This window comes from Centruroides vittatus, unplaced genomic scaffold (assembly GCF_030686945.1).
Source record: "Centruroides vittatus isolate TY-2023 unplaced genomic scaffold, ASM3068694v2 contig_19, whole genome shotgun sequence".
Lineage (NCBI taxonomy): Eukaryota > Metazoa > Arthropoda > Arachnida > Scorpiones > Buthidae > Centruroides > Centruroides vittatus.
In genome coordinates, this window is record NW_027121169.1 from 3,853,727 (window position 1) to 3,876,549 (window position 22,823).

General features: G+C 28.6%; 1 protein-coding gene across 1 annotated transcript; it reads left to right on the forward strand.

Moving 5' to 3' along the window:
- Window positions 1-573: 573 nt before the first annotated feature.
- On the forward strand, window positions 574-21,788 carry LOC136970156 (4-hydroxybutyrate coenzyme A transferase). Its single transcript, XM_067264561.1, has 8 exons — window positions 574-834; window positions 8,187-8,339; window positions 9,077-9,316; window positions 15,698-15,886; window positions 20,243-20,458; window positions 20,534-20,671; window positions 20,746-20,874; window positions 20,951-21,788. The coding sequence occupies exons 1-8, from the start codon at window positions 651-653 to the stop codon at window positions 21,133-21,135; spliced, it is 1,434 nt and encodes a 477-aa protein (XP_067120662.1). The 5' UTR covers window positions 574-650; the 3' UTR covers window positions 21,136-21,788.
- Window positions 21,789-22,823: the final 1,035 nt, after the last annotated feature.

Sequence of the window (22,823 nt, forward strand, 5' to 3'; positions counted from 1 at the left end):
AATAAAAGTTAAAATGTATTTAAAAACTTCAAATTTGAAAGATGAATGGAAGTCCAAATATCATTTTGAAATATCAAATAATAAGGTGATACAGGTTAACTATTAATAAACTGGAATTCAGTTATCCGGTTCTGCGTAAAAAACTCACTGCGTTACAAATTGGAATAACAAAATGATGTAAATGTAAACCGTAACATTTTACGCGCCAAAAGTCACGTGGCTTACACTTTGGCACTTAAAACGTTATGGCTTGCACATAAATTCATCTTCAAAATATAGCCACTTAGAGCGCCACTATCGCCACAATATTTTTTTGTAGAAAAAAACATTGCATTTAAAATTTATTTCTTCAATAAAACGTATTTTGAGAAAAATGGCATTTACGACCTTATGGCATTGCACGCTTCATATATATCCACACACACACACTGAATAACAATAAATTTAATGTCGGGGTTTAGAGATGTTATAATTAAAATTTTAAAAAAATGTAAATTTATTTAAAAATAGCGAATAAAAAAATAATTTGTATGAAATAAAAATGATAAGTTTCATTTTGCCAGACGTACTGCCAAATCTGCGATTGCTGACGTCACTAGGAGTATTTTGGGCCGCCGACTGGTTGCGTTTATTACGGAAACTTTAACGAAATGGTTGTTAGATCATTTTCTTCGGTTTCTCGACTTTTATGCAAGTGTCTTCAGGAAAACAGATCCGTAACGCGTTTAAATGTGGCAAAAACTTATTACACCTACTCCAAGGAACCGTTTCAACCTCTGAACAGACAACCCAAATGGACGTCGGCCGAAGAAGCTGTTAGTCTTATAAAATCAGGTTAGCAACCGTAATTATAGATTTTTAACTCGGATAATCGCATTTGTGTTATCTCTATATTGTGCAATGGATCCTTACGTTCACGTAAATATAGATTTTGGGCGCGGGCGTACTTCCGCCTGTAGAATATGTACCGGATAATTATATCCAGTAATCTATTTTTAATAGTGTTTTTCTTAGTTTTAGATAGGTTCAAACGTCGTTTAAACCTATCTAAATTAAGCTTTTTGCCATTTTTGTAAGTATAGGAAGGTTTTTAGATGAAACATGATAACAGATGGCGCCACCAAAATTTTCAATTTTGCCGGGAAAGTTGAGCAACTCGTTGCTGGTTTATTTCTTATAGAAATTATAAACATTAAGTTTGAAATTAATTCATAAATTGTGAGAATATCACTAAAATAACTAAAGAAAATTAAGTGTTTTCTATGTGAGGAATCAACCAGTTCAAAGTACTGTACATAAATTTATTGTATTTATGAATTTTAAGTTATTTTTTGTGTGTGAAAAGGAATGCTTTTTTAAATATTTAATAATGTAAATTGTAAATAATGTATTTTATTCTGATGTTGGATAACTTGAAGATGGTCCGAATTAAAATGAAAGTATACATTCCTAATAAAATTATATGCTGGTAACAAATTGTAGATTTTTATATAAATATTTTTGTTTTTATTTATTTATTCCTGAGTTGTCAAGATTATTGATTCCGTTAGTGTGTAAAGGAAAGGCTATTGGCATCAAATCAAAATTTTTGAGCAAAAGATTTAATTTTTTTCTTTATATTTTTTAGTGTACTTTCTCAAAAAATTCAAAGTGAATAATAATGATTGCATAAAATAGATTTTTGTCTCTGAAAATAGGATATTATGTGAAAAAAGCCCACATATCAAAATTAACGTAGAAAACTATTTTCTGTAACAAGATAGGTTTTTAGTGTTAATGCTTGAAATTAACACTAAAAACCTACAAAACAAACAAAAAGAAATTGATTCACTATTCTTCATTTGAACTTTCTTTATACAGTTTTTTTGAATCAATATTGAATTTTTGACGAAAACTGCACCTGTAAACTGGAACTATAATTCTGGAAATTGCTGGAAATTTGTGTTCAGGTGTTATTCCATTGAATTTGTGACAATTATTTAATAATACAGAATCTCTTATTTTGATTCTTTTGTAATTTTGCAAGTTATTGTTTACAGTGTGCAAAAAGAAAAGAAAAATACTTTGTTAAGCATTTACAATAAATTAAGCATGTATAAGAACCAATAAAATTATCCCATTTAATGTAATTAAAAATCTAGTTTAAAATATAATAAATGATTCTACTGTTTAATTTTTTTTTTGTATGTAATGTTCAATATAAATTCATTGATTAGTTATAATAATTGACTAATCAATGAATGAAGGAATCAGAGTTGCAGACATATATAAATTACCTAAAGAAATAGTATTTAAGGTTTAAAAATGGCAGATTGATTCAAAATTTAAAAAATACATTAAAAATCAGGTATGATATAATTAACCTGTATATATTTCACAAGAGGAAGTATATTCTTACATTATTTGTCCTTTAAATTCTATACAAAACAAATAGATTGAAAATAGAATTCATTAAACTGAATGGAAAAAATCAATTTTTTCATATAAAATATATATTTCCTTAATGTAACATTATTATACCAATGATTTATAAAATAAATAAACTTTTTATAATGATTTTGAACTTTTTTTTTTTTTGAATAAAGTTTTCTGAAAAATTAAATAAATGTAAGCATTGTTATGATCTTTTTTTAATACAATAAAAATACAAAATTGTATTAAATTTTTTAAAATTGTAACTTTTATCTAAAATAGTTACATTTTTAAATTGATTTAACCACTCATTAATCATTTCAAAGTGAGTGTCTAAAACAATTAACTTGGTAAGAGATCAGTTTTTAAACGTGTCTTTTATTTAGTCTACAAGATGTCTGGCAGTAAAGTTACACATGTGACATCATTGTAAGACCTATTTTTATGCATGGTTACCCTTGCATTCCTTAAGGTTTCCACAGTAAATTTACAAAATGTATTATTATAGGACACATTAATTACAATGATGGTTATACTATGAAGAAAGAAAATTTTTAGTTATGAAATGAGATTGTTTGTTTATAATAAAAAAAAAACTTTCATCTTATTCATTATTTAACAATTTATATTATATGTAAATTGTATGTTAGTATGTGCCTATGCAGTAAATGATAGAAGTTTATTAATCCAAAGCAAATGTTGAATGTTAATATAATTCAGTGATTCTTAACGGGGACTGCTGGGGTTCATAAGAAGTTTGCCGGGCTGCCAGATTTTGCAAAATTTTCTTCAGAATATAATAAAAAGAAAATTGATGCATAATTTGATGCTCAACTAAGTGATTGTTTTGGATTTTTAAACTAACAGAGTTGAAAGAGCTGACTTGAGTTTTTTAATGTTTTGGCAATGATGGAAGTAAACTGATAATGCAAAAGTCTTTTCTTGTAGCAAAAACCATAATCTGTGATTACAGTTTTTAAAGTAAGAAAAATATATTTTTGTATTCAACTATTTTTAGTTCAATTTTAATTTGATATTTAAAAATTTAAGCCATAATATTGTGTACTTAACACATTTGAATTCGTATTTTTAATGCTGAAATTGATATTTTATGTGTAATTTATTTTTCTGGAATATCTTATGTCTAAATACTGAATAATGTTTTTTTAGCAGAAATAATCTGATATATCATTGTTTAGAGAATATTGAATGACACAATTAACATCACAATCTAATTTTACAAGGAAAAAAAATTTCAATAAATCATAATTCGTTATTAAAATTGTAAAATAATTATGATCATCTATTTTTTTTGATGATTTATTTTAAATGTAATATAATATAAAATTTAATTAATATGCATGCTGAAGAGTTAGAAATTTATAAATTTTTATTAATTAATTTATGTATATTCAGGATTTACTTGTGTGCTTTAGAATTTAATAAATTAACATTTTGTAGAAAATATTTTCTGGAATTCAATAGCTATATCTTACATTTCATATTAAAGTTTGTAATAAAAAAGTAAATCATTATCATCTATATTAATGTTTTTATATTTTTTTATTAAAAACAAATAAATATAAACTGCATTATTTATTTATTTAGTCTTCTGTAATGGTATCATCACATGTTTGACTATACCATTACAGAAAAAGAAATTAAGAAGTATAAATTCCAAAAATGCAAGCAAAATTCTCTCTCTTCAATGACAATTCCTTTCGAAAGCATTTAAAAAATACAAAAGTATGAAATGGAATTGTATTCCTTGAATATTTCCTGAAAGTAGTCTCCAGTGAAAAGACAAAAGCACTTACATTTTTTACTTCATTTTTCATTATTTTGTTTATCTCTATTTTGGACAATTCTTGACTGAAGTTTATCTTGGATAATCAAATCCTAAAAATAAAGGAATTTGGATACCATTGCATAACACTTGGGAGAGAAGGAAAAATTTGTATTGCAATATAATTTACACATCCCAGTTTTGAATAAATTACTTTTACATTACAATGTTTACAGTAAAATAATTTACCATATGCATATACTCATGTAATGCTGGAAAGAGCTCTTTTGTGTCTGGATAAATGTTAAAATGAACTTTTCCAGTGAATACATAAATCATTCTAGATGTAATAAAATATATTAAAGATGTAGTAGATTATCCAAACTAATATAGAGGATTGCCTTGGATAATTAAAATATCATATAACACAATGTTTGATAAATTATTAAATGAATTGGAATTTTCTGCATTAAAGTGCTGGATGAATTCTATATTATTTTACTTAAAATTTTTAAATTATGCAATAAAATACTTTCAATTACAATGAAATTTAGTAAAACAAATGTAAATCTCTGATTACAATTAGACTTTTTAAAGTTGCATTGTGAGAAGTCACCAGAGTAAATTGTTCTTAAACTTTTGGAACCCCTTTTTAAATACTATATCTGATTAAGATTTGTAAAATGAGTGATAATATACTACAGTCTCATAATTTTTGAAAAGTTCTCTTCCATGTTTCACCTCAGATAATGAAGAACCTTACTTTATCAGGATTCTACTGTATGTTAATAGCTTTCATTATACAACAGTGATTTTTTTATAATTATAGAATTTACATTTTTTAATAAATGAAAAAAATTGAACAAGGAAAGAAGTAAATTATTTCATAACTTTCTAAAAGGAAAAGATTTTGAATAATAATACAACAAGCAAAGAAATTTAAACAGGTGATTAAGTTTAATAGCTTTTAAAAATATGGAATAATTTAAAAAAAATTAAATCTGCATAAAATAATTACTTTATTGTACATTTAAATTAAATATATTGTCAAGCACCTTCAAATATTCTTGCTCATCTTTAAGAAAAACCTGGTAACAGAAAAAAATTATCATAACTGTGAAAAAGAATTTTGAAAATATTCTAAATGGATTCTGAAGTATTTACTTACCATTTCCATTAAATATTAGTTGAAAGGAAACTTGTAACTGGTTACTCAAAATTAATAGTTACATATATTCATTTTATTTGGTTGAAATTTTCAAATTTCATATCTATACAATCCCACTGTTGTCTGTCCATCTGTCCTTCATTAATCTTGAGAATGGAGTTAGATGAAAATCAAGACCAGATACAGTGAGTTTGAACCAGAGACACTGATTAACTGTATGCAAACTTCTATTCTGGACTGGAAGTTGTGATTTCAATTCAGAAGTTTTTTTGAGAATGGCAACCAGATATGGAAAGCTCATTTTTAAATTAAAATATGATTAAAATTGCAGCTCAACATTGTGGTGATATCACAATAAGTAATTGTATAGTTATATCATGCTTAGTTACAGATAAAAAATGTTCATTTCAAAGAGTCTCGGGCTTAAACACACTTTATACACCGATACCCTGAATGTCTGCAAGGTTTGTTTTCCCAGTAGAATGTTTTTTGAGACTTAATATTCAAACTTCATAGAATGTACATAACTCTAAGGGAAAATTAATGTTTAATATGATATTTTAAATGAAACAATACATGGGAAAATTCTATGGTAAAATTTCCAATACAAGTGGTAGAATGTTATCATGCAGACATAGCTTTCTGATTTCCAAACAATTAATAATGTTATAAGCATTTTATTTCTTAATGTGATAGCTTGTCACTTATAATACATTATAAGTATATACCTGTATACATATTGTATATATTCCTGTAGAGCATAATTTCTAGGGATGAACTACTGATGTTAAGCTGGTACTGATAATGATACATAGTGGTGCCTCATATTTTGAATTTAATTCATTTCAGGAAGCCATTCAAACTCTGAATCATTTGAAGTTCAAATCAATTTTCCCCATTAGAAGTAATGGAAAGTAAATTAATTCACTACCAGATCCTAAATAATACCCATTTTGATAAAGTTACACAACAAGTACACATAAAGTAAAAATAACAATTAAATGTTTGAAATAAATTAAAACATGATAACAATAAAGAAAATGTGTAAATACTATATAATAAAACGAAAATTACACACTACTATGCAGCTGCTTGGCTTTCTCAAAAATAATCCTCTCTGATATTATATTACCAACCAATTGCTTCTTTTTTATTTACATTAGGCTTCTCCTAATGTAAATAAAAGAGCAATAACATGCAGTTTCCTGGTCAGTGTTTTCACACCTTTATCCATGTAGTGATATTGAATCTACTCCTTCTCCCCTCAATTGCAGACTTGTCAGTCCATATCCAATCTACAAGAAATCATGAAAGTAATGAACAACAGTAGACAGCCGTAAAAGAAAGGGAAGAAAAAAGAGAGAGATATCTGGGGCGTGAGGAAGGAGAGTCAGGGTAGAGGTAGAGTTAGTGAAGAGAGGAGAAGTAGTGGCATTCAAAAGTGGGCAAGGAAGGATAAGAAGGATCTCATTAAATACACAGGATTGAGTTTCTATTGTATCAGGTCTGATTAAAGTTTGGTTTTTACTAAAATATTCAACTGTTTTAGTTTGGTATGACAAACCAACAGGAGGGAATCCATGAATGCAGGCTGGATTCTCCACAAGCATATTTGTTCTTTTATTGTTTTCTTGTGCTTAAGAATAGTGCATGCTGTGAACTTCAACATTTTAAATTTGGCTGCCTGATCTACCCCACACATAAAAATTTTCATGCTTAAAGAGTGAGATATGACTTGGACACACAACAGTTGGCATTTATGCAGCAAGTGCATTTTTTCACTGCTGTGCAGTTCAAACATAGAAGCATTGTTCAAATTTTGAATCAAATTTTTCTTGAATTTAGTGTTTGAACTCTAGAATGTTTGAAGTAAGCCACTTGAAATACAAGCTACTGCTGTTTATACAGGTATACCTCGTCTTACGTCGATAATTAGTTCCAGGAGAGGTGACGTAAGTCGAAAAACGACGTAAGTCAAATTTACTTGTGTAGTTACGACATAAGTCGTAGTTTCGACTTACGTCGTAACTAAACGCCAATAATGAGCACTTAAAGACCGCTAAATAAGCTGACAACACAGAAACACAGATGTTTTCATGGTTCGTTCCCTAGGATTTATGATGATTATATTAACATTTACTGTAAATGTACATATTTTAATATGATTTTATGTGCTTTCAATGCTTTTCTAGTGATATTACGACTTCAATGTTTATGGCGGACGGATTTAAAGTCGAATAAACTGACTTAAACTTAATTTTTATTTTTCCATATACTTTTTTGACGAACGATGTATAATCGGGAACGACATAACTCGAGAGCGACGTAACTCGAGGTATACCTTATATATTTTTTTAAAACTATTTATGTAATTATGTATTATTTCTACACAAAATTTTACTATTACTTTTATTAATTCTTTCTTTAATATTCCTTTGATAAATCTATAACTTTCTCAATGTTTCAAAATTTTCTTTACTAAGATTTTTCTATATGTTAATTTTTCTGATGTAATGTTTTCTCTTAAAGCCAAATATTAGAAAATATTTACAAATATATTAACTTTAACTGTGAATTTGAATCTAATAAAATATTTTGTTGACAGATTTGCTTGTAAAAACATTGAAGAAATGGTACTTGAAGAAAGAATTTGACACTAAATTTGATTAACTTAAAATGTTTGTCTTAACTTGTCTTAAATGTCTTAATATATATTTATTTAAGTTGATAGTTTCTAAATAATTTTTATTATTATATTAGCTATGAAGCTATTTTTCCAATAATAAGGTGAATTTAACTGATTTTTAAAACTATTTTTAGGAGACACAGTCTTTGTACATGGAGCTGCTGCAACACCACGTATATTGGTGCCTGCTATGGCAGAGCATGGCAAGAAAGCAAATTTGAAAGATGTAACTGTTTGTCACATTCATACTGAAGGAGCAGCAGAATATACTCGCCCAGAATTTCAAGGTATTAATATATTTGTAATTTATAAACTGTTTATCTTTTGTTATTAAATTATTTGTGAAATGTTTATAATTTAAGTTCATTGAATTACCTAAAAAATATCCGTTATAATTATAGTATAATGTAACATAAATTATTTGAAAGTTATACAAATTTAGATATTGAGAAATTAACCACCAAGTTAATTAAGATTACCAAAGTATTTATCCCTAGAAATGTTTTTGAAATAATTTAGGCCATCAGCACTCTACAGTTAATTTCTTGATTCAAATTTTATATGATTTTTGTTATATCATTTAGAATAACAAAGCACAAAACACTTTGCATTACTCCCAAAATATTCAAAACAAACAAAAACCTTGTCTTGTGTATTACAGCATATTAAAAAAAAACAAGCAATCAAAGATGGCTTTTTCACTTCAAAATGACCTTATAGAAAATAGAAGATCAAAAAGAAATTGTATACAATTTCAGATAGTTATTTTCAAAGCCATAAAGCCCAGAATTTAATGCAATTTGTCAAACATTTAAGACATCCATATTTTATATTATTTCACATATTAGTTGATCTGTGTTCTTTTTGTATAATTTTGACTCTTTATTTACTGCATTTAGAGTTGTTATTTTTTTAAGGTAAATTAATAACATAAAATGATAAATTTTAAGCCATTAAATAACAATAATGATAAAACAATAAATTTAAGTTCATTTAAAAAATTATAAAAAATTATTTCTTACAGGTATATTCCGTAGTAACTCTTTCTTTGTTGGTGGGAATTGCCGTGAACCAATAAATTCTGGTCGTGCTGATTTTGTTCCAATATTTTTAAGCGAAATTCCACTTCTTTTCCATCGTGGCATTGTTCCTTGTGATGTAGCAATGCTCCAGGTAACACCACCTGATAAGCATGGTTATTGCAGTTTCGGCACGAGTGTTGATACTGCAAGGGCAGCTGTTCAGCATGCAAAATATATAATTGGTAAGTTATTAGATAGTTTTATTCACTAATCATTTTAGAACAAGCCTGGCCAACCAGAAGTCTGCCATATTATTTTTTGTAGTCCACCAGATGATTCTTGAACTTTATTAACAGATGAAAATCTGAAAAATCAATTTATTTTTTAACTATTTTTGCCCTTTAGGCACTAAGAGGATCTTTTCCAGCAAACCACTTATGGGTTTGACCAGGCCCACAATGGAACAGCCAGGTAGAGAGAGATGGTACCCAGCATATCCTGATGACTCTCCTCTGTAAAAATCCTGGAGTTTTTTGACTCATCCAGATTTAATTCCAGGACCCTCAGAGCAGCAGGCACCACCTTAACCACTTGGCCATCTGGCTATCTGAAAATTCAATTAAGATATGCAACTATCAATATCAAAGTAGATTTTAAAAAAATTGAGTGATCATGAAGAAAAACAAATCTCATTATATATATAAATTAATGAATGAATAAAATAAATGTTTGCTATTTAGTTTATTTTTAAAAGATTGTTTTATTTTGTATATGGCTCACAGAAAATTATAGTTTTTGATAATAGTTTGCAGAATGATTTGGATTGGCCAAGTTTGTTTTATAATTATCTGAGTAATTTAATTTTTTCAAGATAATGACAATTTTTAGATTAAACAGTTAACAAGCTATACAGGCTTGAAAACAAAACTATCCAATTCATCAAATACACAAATCTAAAGTCTGTAAACAGTAAAACCTTAATGCATCATTTCTTAGGGAGTGAAAAACAAAAAGATAAATAGGAGAAAAACAATAGTTCTGTTCTGTCCTATTTATCATTTTATTAATTTGTTTCCCTGTATTTATGGAAATGGTTTAATTGAAAACCATAGAAAGTTAGTGAATATTTAGTGATTATTATTATTTGAAATATATTTAGTGTATTTAAAACACTAATTCTTGAAGATATTTTTGATTGCTTTTTTTTGCAAATTTTACACTTCAATTTGTGCTATTCACATAAAAAAGATTTAACTTTCATTAGTGCTTTGAACACTTTGGCAAAGTTTGGCATAACTTCATGCTTGCTGTATTCTCCTCCTCCACATTTCCAGATGCTAAGAGGCTCTCATACAGCTCTGTATAAGACTATACATACACATCTCAGTCTTACAGAAAACCAGAATGATAGAAATTAAGATAATTTTCTAATTCTGGCATTTGTTTATGGGTTAATATATTTCCAACAAAATGGCAAAGGCCTGCAGATGATGGCTCAATTTTTTAGCATGTGTGGGCAGTGTCAGTTTTTTTTTAAAACTCATTTAAGATTATTATGCATTAATTTCTCTGAGCTACTAAATTGACATTTAAAATTTTAAAACTTCAATGTGAGAACATGTTGAACAGGATCATGTTTTTCTGACTGGTGTAATAAAACAGTAGTTTGACGATTGGAGATGGGAAAAATTAATATTACAGGAAATCCTTGTTAGTTTGAAATTGAAGGGACGAAATAATCGCGACTTTGAATTATCCAAAATTTACATATTTCTATACAATATGCCAAATGCTGTGTAACAGATGTAATTTATTAAGCAAACTAAATACAGCTATGTATACAGAACATTATTTTAGTTAATTAATAATAATAATAAAAATATAAATCAACTGCAGGTAAACAGAATGTGTCCAGTGGGAATCTCACAGGTCACCAGATAGGTTTCATAAAAAGTAAAGCATAATTCCTTGAAATGTACCCAAATTATTTTTAAAGTGGTTCCTAAAGTAATAATTCACTCAAATGTGTGTGTTTAAAAAAATTATTAAACACATTCAGATTCTTCACATTCAGTAATTTATAAATCATTGATTTGAAAAATTGAATAAATTTATTGTGATAATGATACTATTACAATTGCTAATTACTAATCAATTTGATTAGTCTAAATTATATTCATTTTATTAAAACTAAACTGATGCATTACAGATAAATTGTTGCATCCGTATTAACTAGTCTTAATGACTATAAACCATTTACAGCAAATTATGTAGTCAGTTGTGATTGTTACATATTTATAATTACTAACAATATTTTTACAAACTTTTAACTTTTCTTTTTATTTTCTAAGCTTTAATAAGTACTGTATTTTACGGACTATAAGACGCACCTTAATTTTTAAGCAATTTTTTAAAAAAATACCTAAGACGCTACGAACTATAAGACGCACCTGAATTTTGGGGGCAATTTTTCGAAGAAAAAAGTGCGTCTTATAGTCCGTAAAATACGATATATTTTGATTTAGTAATATGATTTCAGAGTATAAATAATCTGTAAAAGAATTATTTTGAAAATGTGAGTTTTACAACATAGTACAAATATATAAATGTAAGTTTTATCTTGAATTTGTTATTAAAATAAAGAGCATTTATATTAGAGATAAAATTTGTAACAAAATAGTTTAAACAAAAAATTTTATATACATCTAACCTTTGAATTATGCAATACTCTAATTGCAGTTTAACATATTTTAAAATAATCTTTACAATATTTTGTTTTAAAATTAAGTCTGTATTTTTATTGATAAAATTAATGCTTAGGCCTAGACTAACTATAATGACATTGTACAGTACTTGCATTGTCATTACTTTCAATTCACTGTTTTAAAAAGATGAGATTTTCCATTTTGTACTATTGATATATTACAACTTCATACTGTGTGCATTAAACAGTTTCATCTCAAGAAATTTTTGAAGTATTAAATAGATATAAAATACGGTCTTTGTTAATGGATTTTATTCAAATAAGATTTGGCAACATCTCACATAAATGAATTAAAAGAAAAGCTATCCCTCCATTTTCAATGTGTTAGTCTCGATTTATACAGTATTAATCCAGTGTGTAAATTGAGAGTCGAGTATATTAATATTATACTTTGCTACAACAAATTCATTTTGACATTGGGTTTACTCGCTAATTTATTATCACATTGAATATACTTTGCTATTTGCTGTTATGATTGTAACAGCTATTTTTAGAGTAATCATTAATTATTCGTACATATCCTAGCTATAATATGATGAGATAATTGTAATTACCACATATGTTTCTTATTTAAATTTTACAGGTTTTAAATGCAATCTTTATCATAACATTACATTATATGACAAATATCATCATAGAATAAATAACTGTATTTCTGTATTGACAACAATTACAAAGAAGTTTTATTAAAATATATTAAAATCTGATTTTATTGGACTGTCTTTTTGCTACTCCTTATTTCAGATATTCAATAAATTGGTAAAGGTAGGAACAAAGTCATCTGTTTGCACAGTAATTAACCTGTATGGTTATATTGTTTAAATTAATATGTCTGGAAGTGAGAATTTGATAGAGATCTTGCTTGCATAACTGATAATGTATCATGGCATATAGAAGATGCAGGTTTGAGCTCTTCTGGGTCAAATCTTTCTTATAGATTAGTCTAAATTATTGAATATATCTCTAAAAATTAACATAAGTTTTAATGTTAATACAAGATAGCAGTCTGAATGCCTCCCTTTTATCCAAATTATTTATTATCTAAATTAATGTCTAGCCAAAACATAGTCCAGTAAAATCTGGCTTTCGGATTTGGTAATCATTGTAGATTAGTCAATCTTTACACACCGGAATTCAATACAAAAACACACTTACGTAAGAACCAGATAACCGGAGTGGTTGATATTAGGGTCGCTAATGTTTTCTTGTAGATTAGGCTTTGTTGCTATCACAAAAGCATTTCTGTAATTTTTAATTGAGTATAATAATACTAAAGATGGTTCCTATATAGAATAGAAGCATAATTACCACAAAAATTCATTAAAATTTTTGTGATAATTATGCTTTTGTTTCATAATTAAATAAAAGATTAAAACTAGATGTTGGCTTGAACTTATACAAATAATAATGGTTTTATATAAATATTGTATTTTTATAATTGTAAATATTACAATTATAAAGTTGAAATTAATAACTAATATCTTTAAGATGAAATAAATTAGCTAATTAATTATTTGATTCAAAACCCAACTGATAAAGAAATCTGATTTTCTCTCAGGCAGTAAATGACCTTGCACACATCCTGTTCTTTTTTGAATTAGTTTGATTTTAACTGATCAATACGTACTGAATTTTAATATATATAGTTACTTTGAAGTTATACGATATACTATTAATTAAACCAACCTATGCCATTTTAATTAATAAACATTTTTAGTCAGTTACTCTCAAATACTGGAATATTACTTAAACACAGACAAAACATCTAAACCAGCATATATTACCACAAATTAGCACTTTTACAAATGTTTTCGTCACAACAAATTACAAATTCCTGGAATTCATAATTTGTTCATAAAAGCATATTTGATTTTAATTTGTGTTTAGTTCTGCATTATATATACCTGAAGATGTCTGTTATAAACAGGTGAAAATGCTCATAAGAGTGCTAATTTGAGGTAACATATGCTGGTTTAGGTGTTTTGTCTTGTGTTTAAACATTTTTATGCAACAAAAAGTTCATTTAAAAATATTCAAAAAATTAAAGTTTGCTAAACTATTCCATATTGAAACAATTGTAAAGAATTTAGTAAATGAAAAATAATAAAATTTGAGCAAATTGATAATTAGAATAAATTCAAAGTTCAAATAAATTTTTAATTTTACCCAAATTAATGATGGAACTTTCTGTTCAAAGACAATATTTCATCATTTTATTTACTTCAAAATGGTTTATATTATTACATATATGCTTCATAAGATATATAAGTATGTTTATGATAAAATATGTCCAGAAGGAAATTTTATAGCTAAATATATCTTGAAAGTGAGCCAGATAATTTTAACTGCCAAATATTATTATTTTAAGATCAGATACTTAAAATAACTTAATTGCTTATATTCCTTTTACTAAATTAGAAATGTTAATTGCAAACAGTTCCATCAAATGCAAAGATAGAATTATAACAGATTAGATGGGCCATCTCCAGCACTTGGTGTAGTGTTTGTCTCCATGGGTAGCCCGGTGTCTGGTAACCTGTGAGAAATGTTAATTTTGTTAACTATAAGGTTTTGTATTTAAAAATGACTACTTTGTAAAAAATTTATTGTATGATATAAATAAATCTGAATATTTTCCAAATTGACATCAAACGATATACAACCCCAACAAAAAAAAGCCTTTGACAGCATATTATTTTAATCCATCTTTAGCTTATCCTTCAATAATATCAAACAGAAAAATTTTGTACACTTAAAAGTTTACTAATATAAAATAATTATAAGTGTACAAAATTTTTGTTTGATATTATTGAAGGATAAGCTAGAGGTTGATTAAAATAACATGCTGTCTGAGGTGTTTTTTGTCAGGGTTGTATTTATTTAAGTAATACGACATTATTAAATGTTGTAGATAGTGGCCCAAAAGTCAGTTGACCAAGACATACATTTTACTTTTCTGGCTGTTATGTGTAACAGAGCGAAAGTATTGTGATTGGTCAAAAAATGATCTCCCCAAGTTTTTTATGTTTTTGGACTCTGGACCTTGAAACGTAGAGAATAGCAAAAAATTTGGGAGATTTTTATTGTATGTATGTATATATGGATGTTCATGTGGGTGGATGGCACAATTTTGTTCACTCTGTTTGAAGCTTAATAACTCCTGAGTTTCTTGTCGAAAATTTCTGAAATTTTGCAGGGATGTTTGTTTATTAGGGAGGATTGATGCTATTAAATTTTGGTTGTTAAAGGTCGAAGGGGGGGTGGAATTAAAGCGGGGTTGCATCCTTGAGGAGGCTAAGATTTAATGATAATTTTACTTATTATTAGCATTTACAGTTTTTACAAAAACCACTACCCTACTCTACAACCCTACTCTCAAAATTTAGCTTTTTTCCATTTTATAATAGTTTAAAAATATCATAACAGAAGGCACCACCAAATGTTACGGGGAAACTTACGCAACTTGTGCCTGGACTTTTTTAAGTTAGTTTTAAAATGTCTAAGACTGGTCTTAAGCTATTAAAATAATCTGAAAATGTACCTTGATTGATTGAGTTTTGGGCTACCCTCTAAATGAAAATGTTATTTTCATATTTCAGTAAGAGAATAGAAGACTATTCTTCAACATAACAAAAATTTTTTTCTAATTAATGAAATAGTCTAATCACTCATTAAGAGAAAAAATGTTCCAACTTTTTCTAATGAGTGTTTAACATAATCCTTATCTTACTTCTGTTTTAAACTCCTCAATTCTTTTTCACTATAGTGATGTAATTTTACTAAGTAAATATTTTTATACTGAAAATTCAAACTTTGTATTATAAAAAATATTATGTACTGAAAGCTTTATGATTATTAGGTCAAGTGAATCCTCGTATGCCTCGAACTTTTGGCGATGGAATCATTCATGTGTCACATTTTGATGCTCTTGTTGAAGGCGAAGTGGAATTACCAGAATTGAAATCTGAAAAATTAGGAGAAGTTGAGCTTGCTATTGGAAAACTTATTGCCGACAATCTAGTAGAAGATGGAGCAACTTTACAAATGGGTAATGATAAAATTAAGTTTTAATACAGTAGATTGTTAAACAATTTTAAGACAATTAAGATAAAAATGTGTTTTTATTATTGTGAAATCTTTTAAGTAAATTCCACTGTTCTTTTAGTTGTTGTTATATAAGTATAAAAAAAAAATCAGCTTCCTCCTTCCTTCTCCTTTAAGTAAATTCCACTGTTCTTTTAGTTGTTGTTATATAAGTATAAAAAAAAAATCAGCTTAAATTACTACATATATATCCAAGTTTTAATAAGCAAATATCTAAATGCTGGATTTTTTTTGCATGCTGTCATATATACACAGTGTTTAGGCTGAACTTTTATCACTGAAACTAAGGTAGACAGTTAGATTTCTTATATTATTTTTACTAATTTTACTATAAGATTGTGCTGTAATTCTTTACAACAATAGTAAAGTTCTAGTGTCTTATAAAAGTTTTTTCTCTAGAAACAAAAATAATCAACTAAAAAAAATTGAGAAATTTAATACAGTGGGTGAACATTATTCGATTATTGACTTACCCTAGATTTTTATGGAAATTTGATTTTGTTTTGGAGGCCCTAAAAAAATAAATAAAAAATTTTATAATTTTTTACTAAATGTATTTATATATCATAACACATACAGGTACACAGTCTTTCATTTTCATCAGTCATGTTTTTTTCCTGTTTGTCGGGCATTAAAAAATTGTCCGAAGTTGATTGCTTTTCTCTCTTCAGGATTTTTCAGAAGTAATTAATAGCATTGTATTTGTAGAAATCATCAAGTCTATTAACCTCAACCTGGTTTGGATGCCATTGTAAAACCATTGTTCTGACATCCTTCTTCTTTTCCAAAAGAAAACATATTTCACTGAATTTCTTGGTTCTCTTCATTCAAGAGTTCTTAGAGTTTTTCTGTTGTCAGATCAGTTTCGTGTTCCATTGAGCTCTTCAATGTCATCTTCATTCACCTCCAATTTGAGATCTCTAGCAGTTGTCACAATTTCATCCATAATTTCAGGAACATCATCTTCGTCTTCCTGAATGCAGGATGGACACAGCTTTCACCAAGCAGAATTCAACTATTGTTGAGTGACTTCTGACTACTACTTTTGAATGAGCTTGATAGCTTCAAGAATATCAAATTTTTCTTTCCAAAATGTTTTTAATGCCATTGTTGAGGAAAACTGGCATGCTTCAAAACACTGATGAACAATGTGTGAATGTGCAATTTCTTGAAACCAACAATAACTTCCTGATTGATTGGCTAAATCAACAAAGTGGTATTCAGAGGCAGAAACTGAACTGTCAGTCGGGGAAAGCCTTCCAGCAAATTATCTTCAGGGTCTTTTGGGTGTCCTGGTGCATTATCTAATAGTAACAGTGCTTTCAATGGCAATTCATTGGTCTGAAAGTAATCCTTGATGGTTGGGGCACAAACTTTAATTCTTTAAACTTGAAATTAGCCAATAGAAAAGTAGTTTGACTGGTTTTGCTATACAAGTTCCCCTTGTAGCCTGAGGGATAAAAACAATTTATTCTTTAGCCGCATAGTAGGAAAAAGTTTTCAGAGCTTGGAGTTAAATAGCCATTTTTTGAAAAGAGCCTGTATAAACCATGTCCTTTTATTCAATCTCCACACTACTGGCAGTCTTTCTGTAATCATGGAATTTTTTTTATTGCTCTAGGGTTCTCAGAGTGCTAGACAAGAAATGAGATAAGCTTTGTATAACCACTAGCTTTAGCTTCCAAAAGTAATGTCAATTGGTCTTTCATGAGTTTATGCCCAAGAATAATTTTTTCGTATTTTGTGATGTGAGTATGGTTTGGCATACGCTTCTAAAATAAACCAGTTTCATCACAATTAAAAATTTTTTGTGGACAATATCCTTTTTTAATGAATTCTTTAAATTTGAGACAGACCTTCTCAGCTTTATCTGCACTAGCAGACTCACCATGCATTACCACTTGTTTAATGCTAGATCTCTTCTATACTTTGCAAACCATCTAGTGGTAGGTAGCCTTGAATTCTATCTCCTCATGTGAGGAATGTGGAGTTTGTTTCTACAGTTTTTCAAAAATTTCTCTAGCTTTCTCTTGAATGATAGCCATACTAGATACATCTCTTTTCATTTCCTTTTCTTTTCTTACAGTCTCATGAAGCCTATAAAAAAAATTCTTTTTGTCAGAAAGGTAAATAAAAGGCTGGAATTATGAGAGATAGTTTTAAAGTTTGGAGGAATACTGTCCAATCGAAATCTTTCAGGATGAAGGAGGAATTTTATTGTTGATGCATTCAATAATTTTCCTTACCTGGTGGCATTTGTAGCAAGATTTAAAACTTTATTATGCCAGCATGCAAGTGGTTGCAGGATTCCCATGTAGTTTGCTGGATAGAATTGTATTTTCACATTGCTGAAATTGACTGTCTTATGACAGGGTTCATTATCAATAGCAGAACATTACACTTTTCTCTCGTCATATCACTATTAAAATCTTCAATAAATTCTTGGAAATGTAGGATGTCATTCCTCCTTTTTTGTTGTGCTTGTAGTGGCAATAAACAGAAGAATCAAAATTTGTAGAACAACAAAGCTTTGCAAATCTTCCAATAACAGTTGCAGTACCTTTATCACTACAGAATTACAACAAAAATTGTGAATTACAGAATCACAATTGTCAATTGTGATTTCTGTATCTTTATTGGGCTGCAATTTGAAAAATTGTAGGCCTAGAAATTCCCACTGTCATCCATCTATCCGTCTTTCCTTAATCTGAAGAAGATTAAGTGGAGTTAGAGAGATGAAACATGAGACCAGATATGAAAAGTTTAGGGAAAGGAGGCCCTGATTAACTGTACATAAATTTATGATTCAAACCAGAAGTCACATTATTTCAATTTAAAACTTTTCCCCTGAAAGGAGTTAGATAGATGACTGGCACGACTCAATTGCTAACAGGAAAAGTATGATGTACAGGAGCAGGATCCTACTAATTTGAGGTGGAGAGCTTATATTTTAAATTAAATAAATTTTTAAAAAATAAGATTAAAAATGGCAGCTTGGCATTGTGACAATGTCAATAAATAATTGTTTGTTTTTCTTGCAACTTTTCACAAGTGCATGAGCAATTGTTTTGTCAGGTTGTAATCGGTAAAATAAAGCAGTTTCATCTATTTTATACACATCTTTCATATCATACTGCTCTACTATTGTTGACAGACTATTTCTTCTCTCTTCTACATCATCCAAATCAACTCCAGCAGTTTCTTCCCTGTTTCTTTCACTGTGATAAACCATGATGCTGTTTAAACTGATGCAGCCACCCATTGCTATAACTAAAATTGCTTATATTCATCTGTTACTCAAATATTTCTGCTTGCTTTTCTTATCACATCATCTGTAACAGTGCCATTCTTTGCATTTACTTGCACAATTCATATCATCAATGCTTCAAGTTTGTCATATTTTCCAGTTTTAATTTTTCTACTGGCTCTATTTTCTGCATTCATTCACTTGTTTTTTTATGATTTAAAGTATCTCCCATTGTCTGTCTATTTACTTTTTTCTTTCAGACAATAGAAAAGTGCAATATATTTTTGAGAACAGGATGTATAGGTTTTTCACTATATGCACAGATTTCTTGCTTTTCAGTGATTGTAAGGATAGTTTTGTTCTCCATTGCATAAAAGACAATCAATCACAGTGTACAGTACAACAGCAAGAATTCAGAGCATGAGAAGATTAATCAGTTTTAGATTCAACTGACAGAATGTGTGTCCATTTCTCTTTAACTGTTATTTTGACTGTACACAGACCTTAACATTGTAACAGTCAATTGGGTAAGAAAAACCATTACTTGTGATGAAACTACTTGTTTCTCACATTTTAAAATTGCTGGGAACTCCTGTTTCCCCAATATTTCACCTTAATTTTTGTGGCAGTTTATCCAAAATATTTTGTATGGAAAATGACAATTTTATTTTAAATCGTGGTTTGGCAAATGGCAGAAAATGGAGTGGTGGTTTATAATATCGATTTACTATGGAACAAATCATTTTTCTGTGTCAATCATTGCATAAAGTTTATATGCAATAATGCAATAACTAGTTGTTACTATTATCTCATTATATTTAAAATTGAGCTCTCTTAGAAAATTCAGTATTTTTCTTTGAAAAGTTAATTCAAAGATGAAATTTGAGATTTTGAAAGTACTAATTAATTACATTCTGTTTGGCTGCTAAAATATTAGCTGTAGCTGATAATCATTTAGCTGTAAATTATTTTATCATTTTCTGGAAACATCAATATTTCATTTATTGCCTTTTTTTTTAAGAATTTAAAAATGTATTTGATTTTCTTTTAAAGGTATTGGTTCCATTCCGGATGCAGTTCTTGCCAGTTTGAAAAACCATAAAGATTTAGGTGTTCATTCTGAAATGTTTAGTGATGGAGTTGTTGATTTAGTAGAATTAGGTTGTATTACCAATCATCAGAAGAAGATTTGCCCAGGAAAAATTGTAGGAAGCTTCACAATTGGTAGTCGACGCTTATTCGATTTCATGGATGATAATCCATTTATAGGTTAGTAAACAGCATATGTATTAAATTTAAGTTTCTGCATTGAAATAATAATATAATGTAATTAATTTATTACAGTTATGTTAGTAGTAGACTATGTCAATGATAATGTTATCATTGCATCAAATCCGAAAGTAACTGCTATTAATTCTTGCATCGAAATTGATCTTACTGGTCAAGTTGTTTCCGATTCTATCGGCACTAGAATCTATTCAGGTAATAACTACTTATTCAAAATGCATCATTCTGTTATTTAATTATTAATAAAACATTTCAATGTTTTATATTAGGTGTGGGAGGTCAAGTCGATTTTCTGAGAGGAGCTGCCATGGCTTTCGATGGTAAAGGTAAAGCCATTCTAGCTATGCCCTCAACCACAAACAAGGGCGAATCTAAAATTGTGCCATTTTTGAAACAAGGTAAATTGAAAACATCAATAAGTGAAAAATAATAGTTTTAATTTACCAAAAACTGAAATCTTAAATGTACTTATAGGCGGCGGTGTTGTTACTTCAAGAGCTCACATTCATTATGCGGTCACCGAATATGGTATAGCTTATCTGTTTGGAAAGAATATTCGTCAACGTGCCCATGCGCTCATTGAAATTGCACATCCTAAGCACAGAGAGAGTCTGGAAAAGGCAGCTTACGAACGTCTAAAATGCATGCCATCAGCATAAATTTTTAGTCAAACCATAATCAATGCAAATTTTTCACCATAGTTGAGAACTGGCTCACTAGATCAACTGTGATTTTGAAAAAAAAATATTAGAAAAAATTCATAAATTTTTTATATACATTAGAATGATAAAACAAAACTACTTTATTCAAGAACAAAAACAAAATTCAGATTAGGAATGAAAAATTTAATCAAAAGTTTTAATTTAGGTTTGCACGAGAGCATTTATATATATAAAATTTAGACAATTTTTAAGCCAAATAAAACTCGGATTTGATTACAAATATTTTTCTTTTCTAGAATAGGGTCCAAACTTACACAAAAGAAGAATTTATCAAGTAATTGTTTTTGTTACAACTCTTAGCAATTGTTAAAATTTGATTGTTTTAACCTGTCTAAAAATTTTCTTGTCTAAATGGGCTTTGTTGTTTTGTGTAATTCCAATGTAAAAAGTTGCTGAGTTATGAAAAATGAGAGATGAACACAATATATTTTAAAATCCTGTTTGTTCATTTTACTAAGCTAATGCTCTATCAGAGAAGAAAAAGCTAGAATAATAATTGGTGTAAGCTGGAGCTTTCCCGTCCATCCTATCCTTTGTAACATCTAAAATGTTCAATATCAATAAATGGGGAAAATGCCAATTAAAAGTAAGCTCATATTTTATTTTTTTTTAATGCTTGAGATTCTGTTTTTCAAATTGTTTTGTCATAATACACAATAAGGGTTCATTTTATGAAAATTTCAGATTTATCTGCATTAGTTTGATATGTATAAATAGCTGTATTAGCACATAGCTTAATATGCAAATAGAGATACTCAAAATTTGTTCTAAAAGTACTTTAAATACAGTATTTTGCTACTTCCACCAAAAATTTTCACAGGATTAAAGTTTTCTCACTAAAGCATGCCAGCAGACAATAGGTTAACAATGTTTGAAGAACCTCATTAATGTAGCAACCAGTGAAATGTGTGCACTGAGCTTACACAATCAATCTGGCAACAAATTGGAAACATTGTTGTAAAGAAGAGCTTTTGAAAAATGGTGGGTGGAGAGAGGATGCAGAGCACTTTAAATATTAAAGAAAATGAATGCCTCTGCAATAGAAAAACCAAATAAATATTTCCGAAAATATAAACAAAAACGAAATGAAAACCAAAAATCAGTACTTCCGATAGAATTTTTCATTTTCTCAAATATTTACCCCATTGACTCTTCACGTTGCTGGACAGCTTGTAACTTATGAGCATCTAAATATTCCAGTCTGGGAGAATGCTGTGCTTGACAAATATGTGTAATGTGAACCAGTCTAAACATAGTGTACAGATAAATCAATAGTCCAGCAAATTATGATTTAACAGTCACCATGGTTTAAATTCTCATTTCTTGCTTCAGGCATACTGTCAATTTAGATTGGCTTAATTATGGTAAATAATGGAAAATAGTGCCTTTCAGTTAACAGTGGAAAATGCTGTTTTTTTTCCCTGACCTGGTACTGGGTGTCTTGGATCATTTTTACTAAGCCCATTGTAGTTATGGGTAAGCTCACAATGGGCACAACCCGATAGTGAGGAATGGACTACCCCAAAACATTCCTGGGGTTTTTCAATTCCAGGCCCCCAGAGTGATTGGATGCCACCTTAACTGCTCAGCCATCTAGTCTGGGAAATCACATCATATGATGTCAC